Below are 12,530 nucleotides of genomic sequence, written 5' to 3'. Positions count from 1 at the left end.
AAGAGGGAACAGTCATCTACTGTTTGTTGTAATGCAAGACCAAAGGTTCATTAAATTATAAAGAGTCAGAACAAATAAATAGTATTTTCCATATACTCCATAACCAAAATGAAACTTGCCACAAACATTATGGTTGTTGAAGACTCACAAAACTTCCAAGAGTGATGAGACGAATCAATGAAAAGAAAAATCCATAAAGTTCTATGCATGGAAACCAAGCTGACCCCAGAAAATCTTGGTGTATAGGCTAGAATCAGAACTGTAGAATTGTCCTTTTATTGCTCTATTCTTATTTTGTTCTGCAACTTCCATACTGCTCACTTCTGAAGAAAGGCAGCTGGGCAAAAAGGCCTTTGTCCTGACCTCTGGCACCTTTCTTAAATTCTAATGATTGTTGAAACCACACGTGTAGAGGAAGAGATTGAAACAGGAGAGTCAGCAGCTCCTGGGAGCTCTCATACAAAAGGAATTTTAGACAGTGAATCAAACTCCAGAGATGAGCAGTTGGATACTGCTAGTCCAGAGTTGATAAAGCTTCTCTTTTATTGCTGGATGATGCATAAGAAGAAAGAACCTCTAAGGTTCTTTTGCTTGCAAAAACTGCTGGCGCAGGAAAAGTAAGAACAGAAATGCACTGTGTAGTAGCTGTCATGGAGTATCTGGGGGCAGAACACTTATTTTTGATTCTGAACATATATTTTTGACTCTTCATCTTGGCTGATTTAAGAGAAATGCAAAACCAGAGACCAAGCTGGTTTTAATCAAACTATCTTGGCAGTCTTCCACTGTTTGGAGTACTGAAAATAGACTTTAGATAGTGTTCTTCTTAGGTACAACTTTCACAGTGGTCAACATATATTCTGCTTAGAAACAGAATTTAAATACATTATTCTTTAAAAAAATTACAGTCCTCAAAGGTCTTGGCAATTTTGTTTGTTTAAGGCAAAATTCAAACACATTTTCCTTCGTCTACATTAAATGATCCTGAATTAGCAGCTTACTGACTATACTAGTAGCAATGTAATGTACATGGTTTTGAAACAACAGTCATGAGGTAAATTCCCAGGTTTTATTTATGGACTTGACTGTAATGTAACTGTGATTTTATAGGCTGCTTTTGCTAGCAGCAAGATTTATCAATCAAAAATTTAAAGAAGCGAGTGCATATGCACATAGAAGATATTCCTTTACATTTCTTAGTAGCCTGAGGCAATTCCCATCCATCTTTAAGAAAATTTTACACCTTAGGTAAGGTATCATAAAGCGTTTGTAAGTCGTAGTATCTTTGACTTGGAATTTTGTTGAGAATTGTATCCAATTTAATTGTCTTATGTTTCTAGCATATAAATAGTATACAAATTTTAGAACAGCAAAGGTATTTTAATCACATAAGTGTTTTTCTTATCCTGGATTTTAAAATAAGAAATTATTGTACTTTCACAGCAAGCATTAAATTTTTTTACCTGCCAATGCTTCTGTAGGTTGTTTATTATGCCTCTCTTGTGCTTTAAGCTTCATTGTCTCCATCTTCCTGGCATTTTACCTGCAAAAAGAGATCTGAGATCTGTTCTTGCTACAGTTGTATGACCTGCTGATACACTTCCTTTTTCTTCTGAGAAGGGGTTCTCCTTCAGATCATAAGCTGAACAGTAGTAAAATACTTCTGAATTTTTTAATTTAGGAGATTTCACTTGTCTAGCCTTGATTTTCCTGAGGTAAAGAGTAGATTGAAATAATTTATTTTGATGTTACCGTTCTTAGGTTTTAACATCTGTTTTCAGATGTATTGTTTGATGGTTGGTGTTTCTGAATTCTGTTGCTCAGATGATGTTTCTATTAGTTAACCTGCCTCTTCATTTCCTCAATGTAGGTTGGGTTTCTGTACTTGCTGAAGTAATGAAATCCCCACACATCATTCAGTCTTCTCATGCATCCAGAGCTTTGGCTAATCTAGACAGGGATGTGGTGAAAGAAAAATATCCAGATGGTGTTTATGTCTTACATCCACAATATCGTAGCAGGTAAGGTAGAAGGAGTTATTGTACATGCTGTACTTGGAGTTACTTGTTCTACTGTTCTGTTACAAAACTTTAGAAGAGTTGTCTTGGGATACAGTGCCTTGTAATTATTTTACTGGCAACTGCAGGTGTTGGCCTAAGAGGCAGTAAATTTTCATCCTTAGCAATAGTGATTGTGTATGTGGGACTGAAGCAGTCTCCAGCATGGGTATCACTGAGTAGCGACTATTCCCTGGCTCATTGGTGTTACTCCAGTTACAGGGAAGATCTAATGTGGTGATAAGACTGGAGCTACCAAGCTGCATGAACAGTAGCTGGCAGGAAAAGTGTTTTCCATTATAGAAAATTATGATTTTCCAGGGTGGGTACTTTCCATACCTCATTTTAAATCTTTCTTCTGTGTGGTTCCCTAGTTTTTGTTTTTATTTGGGTGTGTGCTTTGAAATATCGTGAAATGTTGCCCATAAGAAATCACATATAGTGTTAAGAAAAGCATTTTGGCATCCCTTGGGTTAAAAGTTCCAATTTGCTAAAAGAACATATACCACATATCTCTTAATATTTCCTTTTGGTTGATCAGCCAGCCTATCAGAGCAGACATCCTTTTCGTTCATGGTCTTTTGGGAGCAGCATTTAAAACCTGGCGACAGCAAGACATTGACCGGCATTTGGACAAAAAGGCCTCAGAAAGGGAAGAGGACTATAGTCAGTGCTGGCCAAAGGTAAAAAGACAGTAATGTTTTCCCATGTGGCTGCTGTTTTCTCATTCATGAGAGCTGTCCAGAGCATCTAGAAGGACACTGTCTGACAGATATCTTTTTTGAATTCAATTACTTGTGATTTGTTATACAAGTGGCAGTTTTCGAGATCATGATGATAAATTTTTATTAATGAGTTGTTTGTTGTTCTTGCAAGGAAAAATCCCTGCTAAGTTTTATGTTCCAAACATCATTCACATGCTAGTGAAAGAGGAGGCAATGGCTGCTTTCCTTATGCTCGCTCTTTGTTTTGTTTTTTTTTTCCTTCTCTTTTTTCAATGGAATGTTATTGCTGAGGAAAATATTTATAGAATAATATTTTAAATTAAGTTCCCTTTCTTACCTGGGTCTCTGAGTACCTTACTTTGTGCAGATTACTATTTAAGTATTGTGGGTGAGTAAATAATTACTGCTCCAAGCAAACTCACATTGGTAGAGCCACTAAAGTATCTCTCTGAAACTTGGACTGATCAGGCCTCTTGGAAATCTTAGTAACTCGTTTCACCCAGGAGAGGGAGCCAGGAATGCACAAGTTAGAGATGAATCTTCATTCTTTGCCTGCTTTGTGGCTCAGGAACAATCTAGAGTTCACCAGCATGTAATAAAAGAATGATAATCCAGGTGTAAAATGTATTTGGGGATTAACTGAAGAGCAAAAGTCTTACTTGATATTGTCCCCATAGTAACATCTTTTCTCCATTGTTTTCAAGAGTTTAAGTATCTCAATTATAAGCTTCTTTGATTTTTGCTTTTCTTTAATTTAGACATGGCTTGCTTCAGACTGTCCTTCCCTTAGAATCATATCTGTGGAGTATGACACCCATTTGAGTGACTGGAAAGCAAAATGTCCTGTTGAGGCTCACAGGTAATAAATGCAACATCTGCAGTTTGGAAGGAGGGGGCAGGATATAGACCTGTAAAGCTGATCCTTGGGATCACCTAGTGTGAAAGAGTCAATTTAACTTTTCCTGTTGCTTTGAAAAATCAAATTAGGAAAAGTATTAAGTATAGTCATGGTATGCTTAAGTTTCCTCATGGCTAGCTATGTGTGGCAATTTCATGAATTCTTGTAGTCTGTTCTGCTTCATATTAAGGGAGATACTAAATTATGCTATTAGTTAATGAAAATACAGCACCAATGTTATATCTTAAGGGGAGTATTTTTTAAAGTGACACTAATGCTTCATAAGCACAGCAAAAATATCACTGTACTGTGGCTTTCTACTTCTGATAAAATGAAGCATATATTTTCATAGAAACATTTAGGTTGGAAAAGACCCTTCAGATGATCAAGTACAGTCATTAACTCAGCACTGCCAAGGCCACCACAAAGCAGTGTTCCTAGATGCCACATCCACATGCCTTTTAAAAGCTTCAGGGTATGGCGACTCAACTGCTTCCTGAGAAGCCTGTTTCAGAGCTTCACAACCCTTTTGATGAAGAAATTTTTCCTAATATCCATCCTAAACCTTCCTTGGCACCAACATAAGACTCTTATCCTGTCACTGGTTCTCTGGGTGAAGAGGCCAACCCCCACCCAGCTACACCCTCCTTTCAGGTGACTGTTGAGTGGTAAGGTCTTCCCTGGGCCTCCTCTTCTCCAGGCTTAATAATCCCAGCTCTCATAGGACTTGCCCTCCAGACCCTTCACTGGCTCCATTGCCCTTCTCTGGACCCGATGTAGAGCCTCAATGTCTTTGTGTTACTGAGGGGCCCAAAACTGAGCACAGGACTCCAGGTGCTGCCTCACCAATCCCTTCCGTAGTCCTGCTGGCCACCCTGTTTCTGATACAAACATACTTCTATTCAAAAAATCTTGTTTTGATGATAAAATACAGTATCTGATTCAATCAGAGTGTAATTGTCCTTGCCAGAGGAATGGTGTTTTACTGACCTTGAACAGGGTAGGTCAGAGGAAAATGCTACCACCAAACATGTTGAAAAATAAAAACACTTTAAGCCTGTAAAGGTTTTTTTGTCTTGAATAGAATTTGGTAATTCAGTTCAGTGATCTTTAAATCAGAATCCTTCAAACATTTATGCACCTATTTAAGCATGTTGCTAGTACTGTAAAGTCGACTTGTGCACTGCAGCAGAGGCATGTGCATGGCTGCTAACAGGCTAAGAATCTGAAAATTAATAATGATTTTCATGCAGGGAAGAAAAAACTTCAGCATGTGGATAATAGAGTGGGAACTTGGTACTTGTTCATCCCCTCCTCTCTCTGGCAATACAAAAGATCAATGCAATTATTGCATTAAAGGAAGCATGTAAGCAGGAAGAAAATGGGGAACAGATGACTGTTAATGTGCCTATTTGAAATTAGGCAGGAAAATGACAGTAAGAAGCATTTAGGTGGTTACCTGTGCAGGCTTAAAGAAGACTGGAATTGGCTTTAAGTTGCACCAGGGGAGGTTTAGATTGGGAACTAGGAAGAAATTCTTCACTAAAAGCATTGTCAAGCCCTGGATGAGGTTGCCCAGGGAAGTGGTTGAGTCTGGATCCCTGGAGATAACATAAAGACAGGCAGATAAGGCTCTTAGGGACATGGGTTTGTGGTGGACTTGGCTGTCCACCTTGGGCTAACAGTTGGACTCAATGATCTTACAGGTCTTTTTAACATAAATAATTCTATGATTCTAAGAAAACTCTTCTTGTGTCTGTCTGGAGTAAGTATGTTAAAAGAAATAAACATATGTTTCCCTTTTTTTTCTAAGATAACATCTTTTTCATTACAAAATGGAAAATTACATCATCTGCTATTTATGGTTACCCAACCATAATATTTGATAATTTTATAACATTATATGATTAATAATAAATGAAAGATACTGAAGATATTTTTAACTAGCAGGAACGATGAGGTCTCAGTAGAAAAACAACCTTAGGTTTGCTCTTAAATGTACAGTCTCATTCACTGTTTCAAAAGTGAATTTTTGTGTCTCTCAGCTGGCCTAGAGCATACTGTTCAACTGAGAAGACACATTTGATTATTCTTTTCATATGTGTTATAAAGCAATTTCTAGTGAGAATGCTGAGACCAATAGAGATGAAGTGAATTATTTTGCACAGTGGTTGCCCCCATATCCTGATGTTTTCATTACCCAAGGGCCTTCTGTGTTTGATTCTTGTTACACTGCAAGGAGCAATGTAAAGTGCAAATGTTGCACTTTCAAGCTTGGATTGGGCATTGGCATTGGTTTTGTTTTGGTTCTACTTCAGATTCATTCTCAAACTTCAATGTGTAGCTTATCCATTCCAGAGCTCAATCTTCTCATTTGTAAAATGGAGATTTTTGTGCTTTCATACTATTCCAGTACAAAGCATTTGGAGATTATTGTCTGGCAAGGGTAACTGACATTAGGTGTGATTTTTTTTAATGTATTGGTTGATTATGCACTTAGTTTTCCATTTTCTGTACATTGCTTCACATCTTGAGCATTTTTTAGCAAAGTATATGAAATTTGTTCATGGTGCAGGGTGTAAAGTTCATTATGTGTTGATGTTGCTTCCACAGAATAAAAACTTTTGCTACAATCTGTAAATGAAACTATTTAAAACTTCAGAAAACAACTTGTCAAGAAAACAGAAATGTTTGCTGAGCGAAATTAAAATAAAACTTTCTAGCAAGAGTGAGAAACTGAATTTAGCTCAATTCTCATTGTCCTTGTGAAGCCATCCTTACACAAGTTCTTGGCCTTTTTCAATTTAGAAACAATAATTAAATAATTAGTATTTGTTTACCTAATTCACTTTCATAAATGTGCAGCACTAAAATTCTTTGTGTTTAGCATTGCCTTTTAACCTGTCATGGTCCATTATGCCTGCATTTGTTTTTTTCTTTGCAGGAAGTCTATTGCTTTCAGGAGCAGTGAGCTGCTTGACAAGCTCAAAGCTGCTGGGATCGGAGACAGACCTCTGGTGTGGGTATCCCATAGCATGGGTGGTAAGCATGTTGTTTGTTTGATATAAAGCATTTCTTTGCATTAAAGATTTCAGAATAAGCCAATTAACCAAATTCAGGTAGGAATGCAATTTTTCAGCATAGTTTATTTTAAAAATTGGCAAAGACCTAAAATGAAAACAAGATTTCTACTTTCTTAATGCATTATATTTAATAGCATATACATTTTGAAAGTATTTTTATTGCTGTTTGTTCTTACTGTGTTGATTTAAAAACTCAGTGAGTTGAAATTCTTGTAAATGGAAATCCAGAGGCAAAATTTTCTCCATGATCAGGCATATAGTAAATGTCATTAACAACACGTAAAGCGAATCAAAATTGGATTTGCATCATTCATTGACATTTTATATTGATGCCTCTTCAGGCGTGGTTTGGGTTTTTTTCAATCTAAGGACTAATCAACCAAGGCAAGAATGTGGTTAGTTGTTTCATGGTTAATATAGCATGATCATTATTTCCCAGTGATTTAAATCCCTACATTAATTCAGCTTCTGTTGCCAGGACTTCTAGTCAAAAGGATGCTGGTGGATGCTTCCAAGAATCCAGAAATGGATAACATTGTAAACAACACCAGAGGAATCATATTTTATAGTGTCCCTCACCATGGTTCTCAGCTGGCTGAATATTCTATAAATGCCAGATATCTCCTCTTCCCGTCTGTGGAGGTGAAAGAGCTCAGCAAGGGTATGTTCACTTTGCTGCCATCTAGCAACAGGAACTCTGCTGATCTGTTCTTGGTGCTTTGGGGTTTTTCATCACACTGTCAGAAAAAGCAGGGTAAAAACAACAGACCTTTTTACATTTTGGGTTGTGTGCTGAATTTTGCAAGTAATTCTGAGTAGCTGTTTCATTTGATTGCAGAGAGGTGAGGGGAAAAGGGGGAGTCAGAACAAATTGTTGCATATGCTAGTTAAAAAAAGGGATTACAAGCAAAATGCTATTCCTTTTACTGTCAGTAATAAAAACATCTCAAGCGATGTAGTCTTGCCACAAAAATACTATAATCTTATAACACTGCAAAAATTATGTTGCTCTTTCTCAGATTCTCCTGCCCTTAAAGAGCTGAATGATGACTTCTTGTCTTTTGCCAAAGACAAGAAATTTTCAGTGCTGAGCTTTGCAGAAACCCTACCAACACACATAGGCAGCATGTTAAAACTGCATGTTGTACCTGTGGAGTCAGCAGGTAAGTGAGAAATAGCCATTTAATTAATTTCATTTGGTAAATATTGATGTAAACATCAATAGCAAGAAAGGGTTATAAATATTATGGTAAAAAACCTAGAAAAATTAGACTATTACAGTGGGGGGGATTTTGTTTAAACTTTTGACTGAGCCTCCCTGCTGAGAACATTTGGGTCTTAGAATAGCAGTTGTTTGTTTTGATTTTTTGATTTTTCTAAATGAGAGTAATATTTGTTAAAACAAGCAGGGTAGACCCTGGTCTAATGTTGGAGTCCTTTCCTGTGGAATTATGACTAGTTGTGGCTTATCTTTGTGTGGATAGGCTGCATAGTGTTTCAGATACTTCTGCAAATTCCAGCTATTTTCTCCTTTAAAAAACTAAGATAATTAGTAAACTCCTAATGGAAGGAAAGAGTCACAAAGCTGGTTTTCAGTGTTAAGCATCCTTTACCTTCCACATCTTGTGAACTCCAGCAATAGAGTTTGCCTTGTGAAGAGTTCCCTCCATCTTCTTGCCTTTTGTAGGAGAAGGGGAAACAAGACATTATTTTTTCCCTTGCTTTTTTTTTTAATTTGTGTTTGTTTAACTTAGGAAACAGTTTGAAGTTTTATATTTTCAGTCTTTTGCCCTGCCCAAGGTATGTGTAAAGCCATAAACCTTTGTTAGGTTTTAGACCAGGGTTTTCACCACCTAAATCCACTAGCTTGAGTGCAAGGTCAAATACTGGAAAAGGTGGACTATACATCCCTGTTTTTCTGAGTCACTATTTAGCAGTATTTTTACAGTATGTCCTCCTGAGCAGCAGTGTTTTGCAGAAATGTTGCCGATGCAATTTTATTGGCAAAGACTGAAAAACTGGGTCCTTCTTTTGTTATTTAGTGACAAATGGTTAAAAAGAAGGCTGAATAACAGAGCCCAAATGAGCACTGTGCATGAGCACTGTGCATTTGTAATTTTGTAGCATGTCTCTCCTCTTCTAGGGATGACACCTAGTGCAGCACCAGTGCTCTTGAAAACTTAAGAGGGCACATAGCAGTTCAGTAGCAGGCCTCTCACTCTCTTCAAAACACAGGCTGATGAGCAGGAAGCTCCCTGATTCTTACATGTCTGCTTTGGCCCATAAAAGCAGAGCTTCCTCCTGCTCTAGTGTAATTTGGCATGGTTAAACACACAGAAGTCAAAGCAAAATTTGGAGGATTTCTCTAGATGGTGACCGAAGAGACAATAAATTGGAATGTGACAGTCATAGCATCCTAACTGGAAAGTTAGTAGTGATGGCTGTCAAGAAAGAATAAATGCTGTAGTGTGCCAAAAATCAGTAGCTGAAAATGGAATATTTGTATTCTACAATTAAGCAATGTAAATATTTCATTTACCTGGAAATGTGCATAGTGATTTGCAGCCTATTTCAGGTTCATTCTAGTCCAAATTTTAATGTCCATGTCAAAGTATTTGTGTAAGGAATTTGGGCAATTAGTGGTGATCAGATTCAAGATACCATGCATTAAACTACATCCCTGATCATATCAACACTTAAACCTCAGTCAGGACTGTGCTATCAGTAAATGAAATTTTGTTTCAGCAGAGTTGTCTGTGTGGAGAAATGTACATTTCTGTACTTCAAACAAAGACAGTAGAACTCTGACCTAATGGTGTAGTATGCCAGTGTGGGTTTTGTGGCAGCACAGAGCTCTGTCAGGCAATAACTGTGTGTACTGATGCTTTTAGCACATGAAAAAATAATGATGAACAAAGAGTTTTACTGAAGATAGGAGAAGTTGCTTTTGAGAGAGAAGTTGCTAATGCAAGATGTTCTTTTCAGTCTAGGTCATCTTAGGAACTCTGGTAGTTTTCTCCTTTTTATTTTTTTCTTTCCCTTTCCCAGACATAGGAATTGGAGACCTTATACCAGTGGATGTTAATCATCTAAATATTTGCAAGCCAAAGAAGAAGGATACTTTCCTCTATCAACGTACACTGAAGTTCATTCAGGATGTTTTAGCCCAAGAACTGTGAGACTGAGGTTTTGTCATCCTTTCCTATTTGTGTCCTGTGTTTGGTGTAACACAGAAACTTGCAAACATTTATTTGGGGATATGCAGAATTATAAGGGTGCTGTGTCAATAGTATCTGCTGCTGAATAATTTCCTGTATATCTTGAACTTTAGACACCTGTCCAATTTATTTCTCAAAATATATTCAAAACAAATACAAACTTGGCAAAAAGAAAGTGCGTGCCCAGGGTATCTTCTTTTAGCAAAAAAAAAAACAACCCAAGCTTGCTTTAGAATCAGGTAAATGTACACCTGGGATAAAGTCTTATAGAGAGGATTAGAAACAATTAAATGAGGTGGTTATTTGTTGTGTCAAAGGGGAGAAACAGCATGTGGTTACTCCAGAGTTCTGATTTACTGTCCATGCTAGGGTAGCCTGGTTGGAGCCTGGAAAAGTAGTGTTCAAGTGAGTGAAGGTGGCATTTTGGTCTAGTGGCCCAATTCTACGAGGTTTGGTCATTTGTCTTTTCATTTAATAGATCACCCAGATTGGTCAGCAGACACAGCATCTGTTTTTCTGCATGAAAAGGAGTCAGGTTGATAACTTGCCTTGCTTAGAAAATTGTTGCTGTTTGTCTGTTTGTACTAATGAAAACAAAAGGAAAGAAATATTTGTCTTCTTGTACGTTTCCCTCCTAATCTTAGCACCTTGTGAGATTGCTTTCCTTAGGACAGTGTGCATCTGGTCACACAGGGCAGTTCTGGGCTTGTTTACACTGAAGGTGTGTTTGATGGGCTCAGCTCTTCTGCTTTGCTGCTGGGACACACCAAGAAGTTGGTACATTCGACTCCCTGGCTCTTGTTACTCATATAGAAACTTTTCTGTAGCTGATTTAAAGAAGAGCATTGAAAATGCTCAGATGGAGCACAACAAAGGTAGGCCCTGACAAGAAAGCTAATGCTTAGAGTTTGGAGCTGAGGTAGAGAAAAGTAAAGCAGGAGAAAAATCAGGTGATTGTAGGGCCTCACTGGAAATTTCCACAAATGTTTTGGTTTCTCGGGGCCCAAATGCATCTGTTGGTGTAGATACAGAGAAAAACAGCAGTGTCTTAATTAAGTTTATGTTTATGTTTAGGATACCCTAATACTACTGATGAGAAATCAGTATTTTTAGACAGAAAAAAAATGGCAGTGCACAGTCACTTTTTTGAAGTCTTAGTTTGCACTGTGGTTAAAAGCAGCGTCATGTTATTGTGGTCTCTTTACTTCCTTTCTTTACACCTGGATCCCTCTCTGAAAACAAACATGGGCTGTGTAAGGCTGTAGTGCCTTTGCTGACCATTTGTTAAATAAAGTCTGTATGGATGAGAGGCTTGAGGTGTCTCCTGTGAGATGGATCCAATCTTCCTGCCCTTCAAATGATGGCTGTGAAAGCTGCCAAGGCGGTGGCATGCACCTTGCAGTTCTGCATGGGCTTGGTGCTGTGGGCACTGCAGTCCTGCCAGGTCCTGAGAGCAGCCCAAGAGGACACTGCAGCTCAAAATACACTTCTGGACATTGAGGGAGTTGCAAAGTAAAATTCACAAGAGCAGTACAGAGGCTGTAGAGCGCTACACTGGCAGAAAGAGCATTTCACCCCCTGAGGTGTAGGTAAGAGCACTGCATGGCAGTATTTTATATAGAAAATGTAACAGAAATGTCCTAATTTTTAAAGAGCTTTATATATTTTTTACACTGTGGCTAGACTTCAGAGTGTAAATATATTGGTACACTTTGTATTCACAGAGTAGATTATGTGGAATTCATGGTGAATAGACAAGACTTCTAATAACTGAATGCTTATTTCATGTGACAAATCTATTGGTTTTAATAGACTCCTTTGGCTTATACAAATTCAGATCAGTGACATTAAACATTAATCCTAGTAAATGAATCTATGTTTTGTAACTGGAATTCTTAAGGTAGTGTTCTCCTTTTTGCAACTGTATTTATATATGTGTAACTTCCTAAACTAATATTTGGTGGTGGGGTTGTTGGGTTTGGGGATTTAGGGTTTATTTTTTTGGAATATAGTATAAAATGTGATTTTAAAAATGTCTTGGATATGTCACAAAGCATATTAAAGGTTAACGATCTGCCAGCTGAATACTCTGGACCATGTTCATTTTTGTTAAAGACCTGAATTATTTTTTAGTGATTGTCTTGTGCTGAGAGAATGTAACATTACCGTTCACTTGGTAAGAGGCACAGTGCTGGGGGTGGCTGGTCAGGCATGTTTTGCCAAACTGAGCAGTTTGTCAGTTGTGCTTTTGGATTTTGCAGCAGTGTCTTCTAAAGCATGTACAGACATTGGTTTGAGGGCCAGCAGGTCTGTGGCATAACATTCACATCTGCTTCCCATCAGGAACTGGACGCTTTTATGCCTCCTGGTGTCACATGAATTGAGAGTAGTGTGTTTCTGTAAATTCTCAGGTCTCAGACTACTCTTATAATCCCATCCAGTGGCTCAGCTGCAAGTGTGGCAGTCAGGTTGTGTCTGAGGAGACAATGTTTCATCTGCATTGTGGCATCCAAGAGTAAAATAGTGAGAAGAGAAGGGTGGGCTAAAAG

The 12,530-nt window shown here is 37.9% G+C and overlaps 1 protein-coding gene across 5 annotated transcripts in view; it reads left to right on the top strand.

Annotated features, from left to right (window-relative positions):
• Window positions 1–12,530, top strand: part of SERAC1 (serine active site containing 1) — a 30,602-nt gene that overhangs the window by 12,084 nt on the left and 5,988 nt on the right. For 3 of the 5 annotated variants that reach the window (XM_066315535.1, XM_066315538.1, XM_066315537.1), the window contains 7 exons: window positions 1,871–2,021; window positions 2,599–2,740; window positions 3,541–3,641; window positions 6,625–6,722; window positions 7,242–7,424; window positions 7,783–7,926; window positions 9,812–12,066. In XM_066315535.1, the coding sequence (XP_066171632.1) occupies window positions 1,871–2,021; window positions 2,599–2,740; window positions 3,541–3,641; window positions 6,625–6,722; window positions 7,242–7,424; window positions 7,783–7,926; window positions 9,812–9,942 (950 nt within the window). In that variant the 3' untranslated portion in view covers window positions 9,943–12,066. Of the gene's footprint in view, window positions 1–1,870; window positions 2,022–2,598; window positions 2,741–3,540; window positions 3,642–6,624; window positions 6,723–7,228; window positions 7,425–7,782; window positions 7,927–9,811; window positions 12,067–12,530 lie in introns of those variants that run through there. The other 2 variants (XM_066315536.1, XR_010743232.1) reach the window with 2 other exon arrangements.

This window comes from Sylvia atricapilla, chromosome 3, assembly GCF_009819655.1.
Source record: "Sylvia atricapilla isolate bSylAtr1 chromosome 3, bSylAtr1.pri, whole genome shotgun sequence".
In the NCBI taxonomy this organism is placed as follows: domain Eukaryota; kingdom Metazoa; phylum Chordata; class Aves; order Passeriformes; family Sylviidae; genus Sylvia; species Sylvia atricapilla.
Note: the sequence above shows the minus strand (reverse complement) of the source record. Positions and strands in the feature narration are given on the sequence as shown.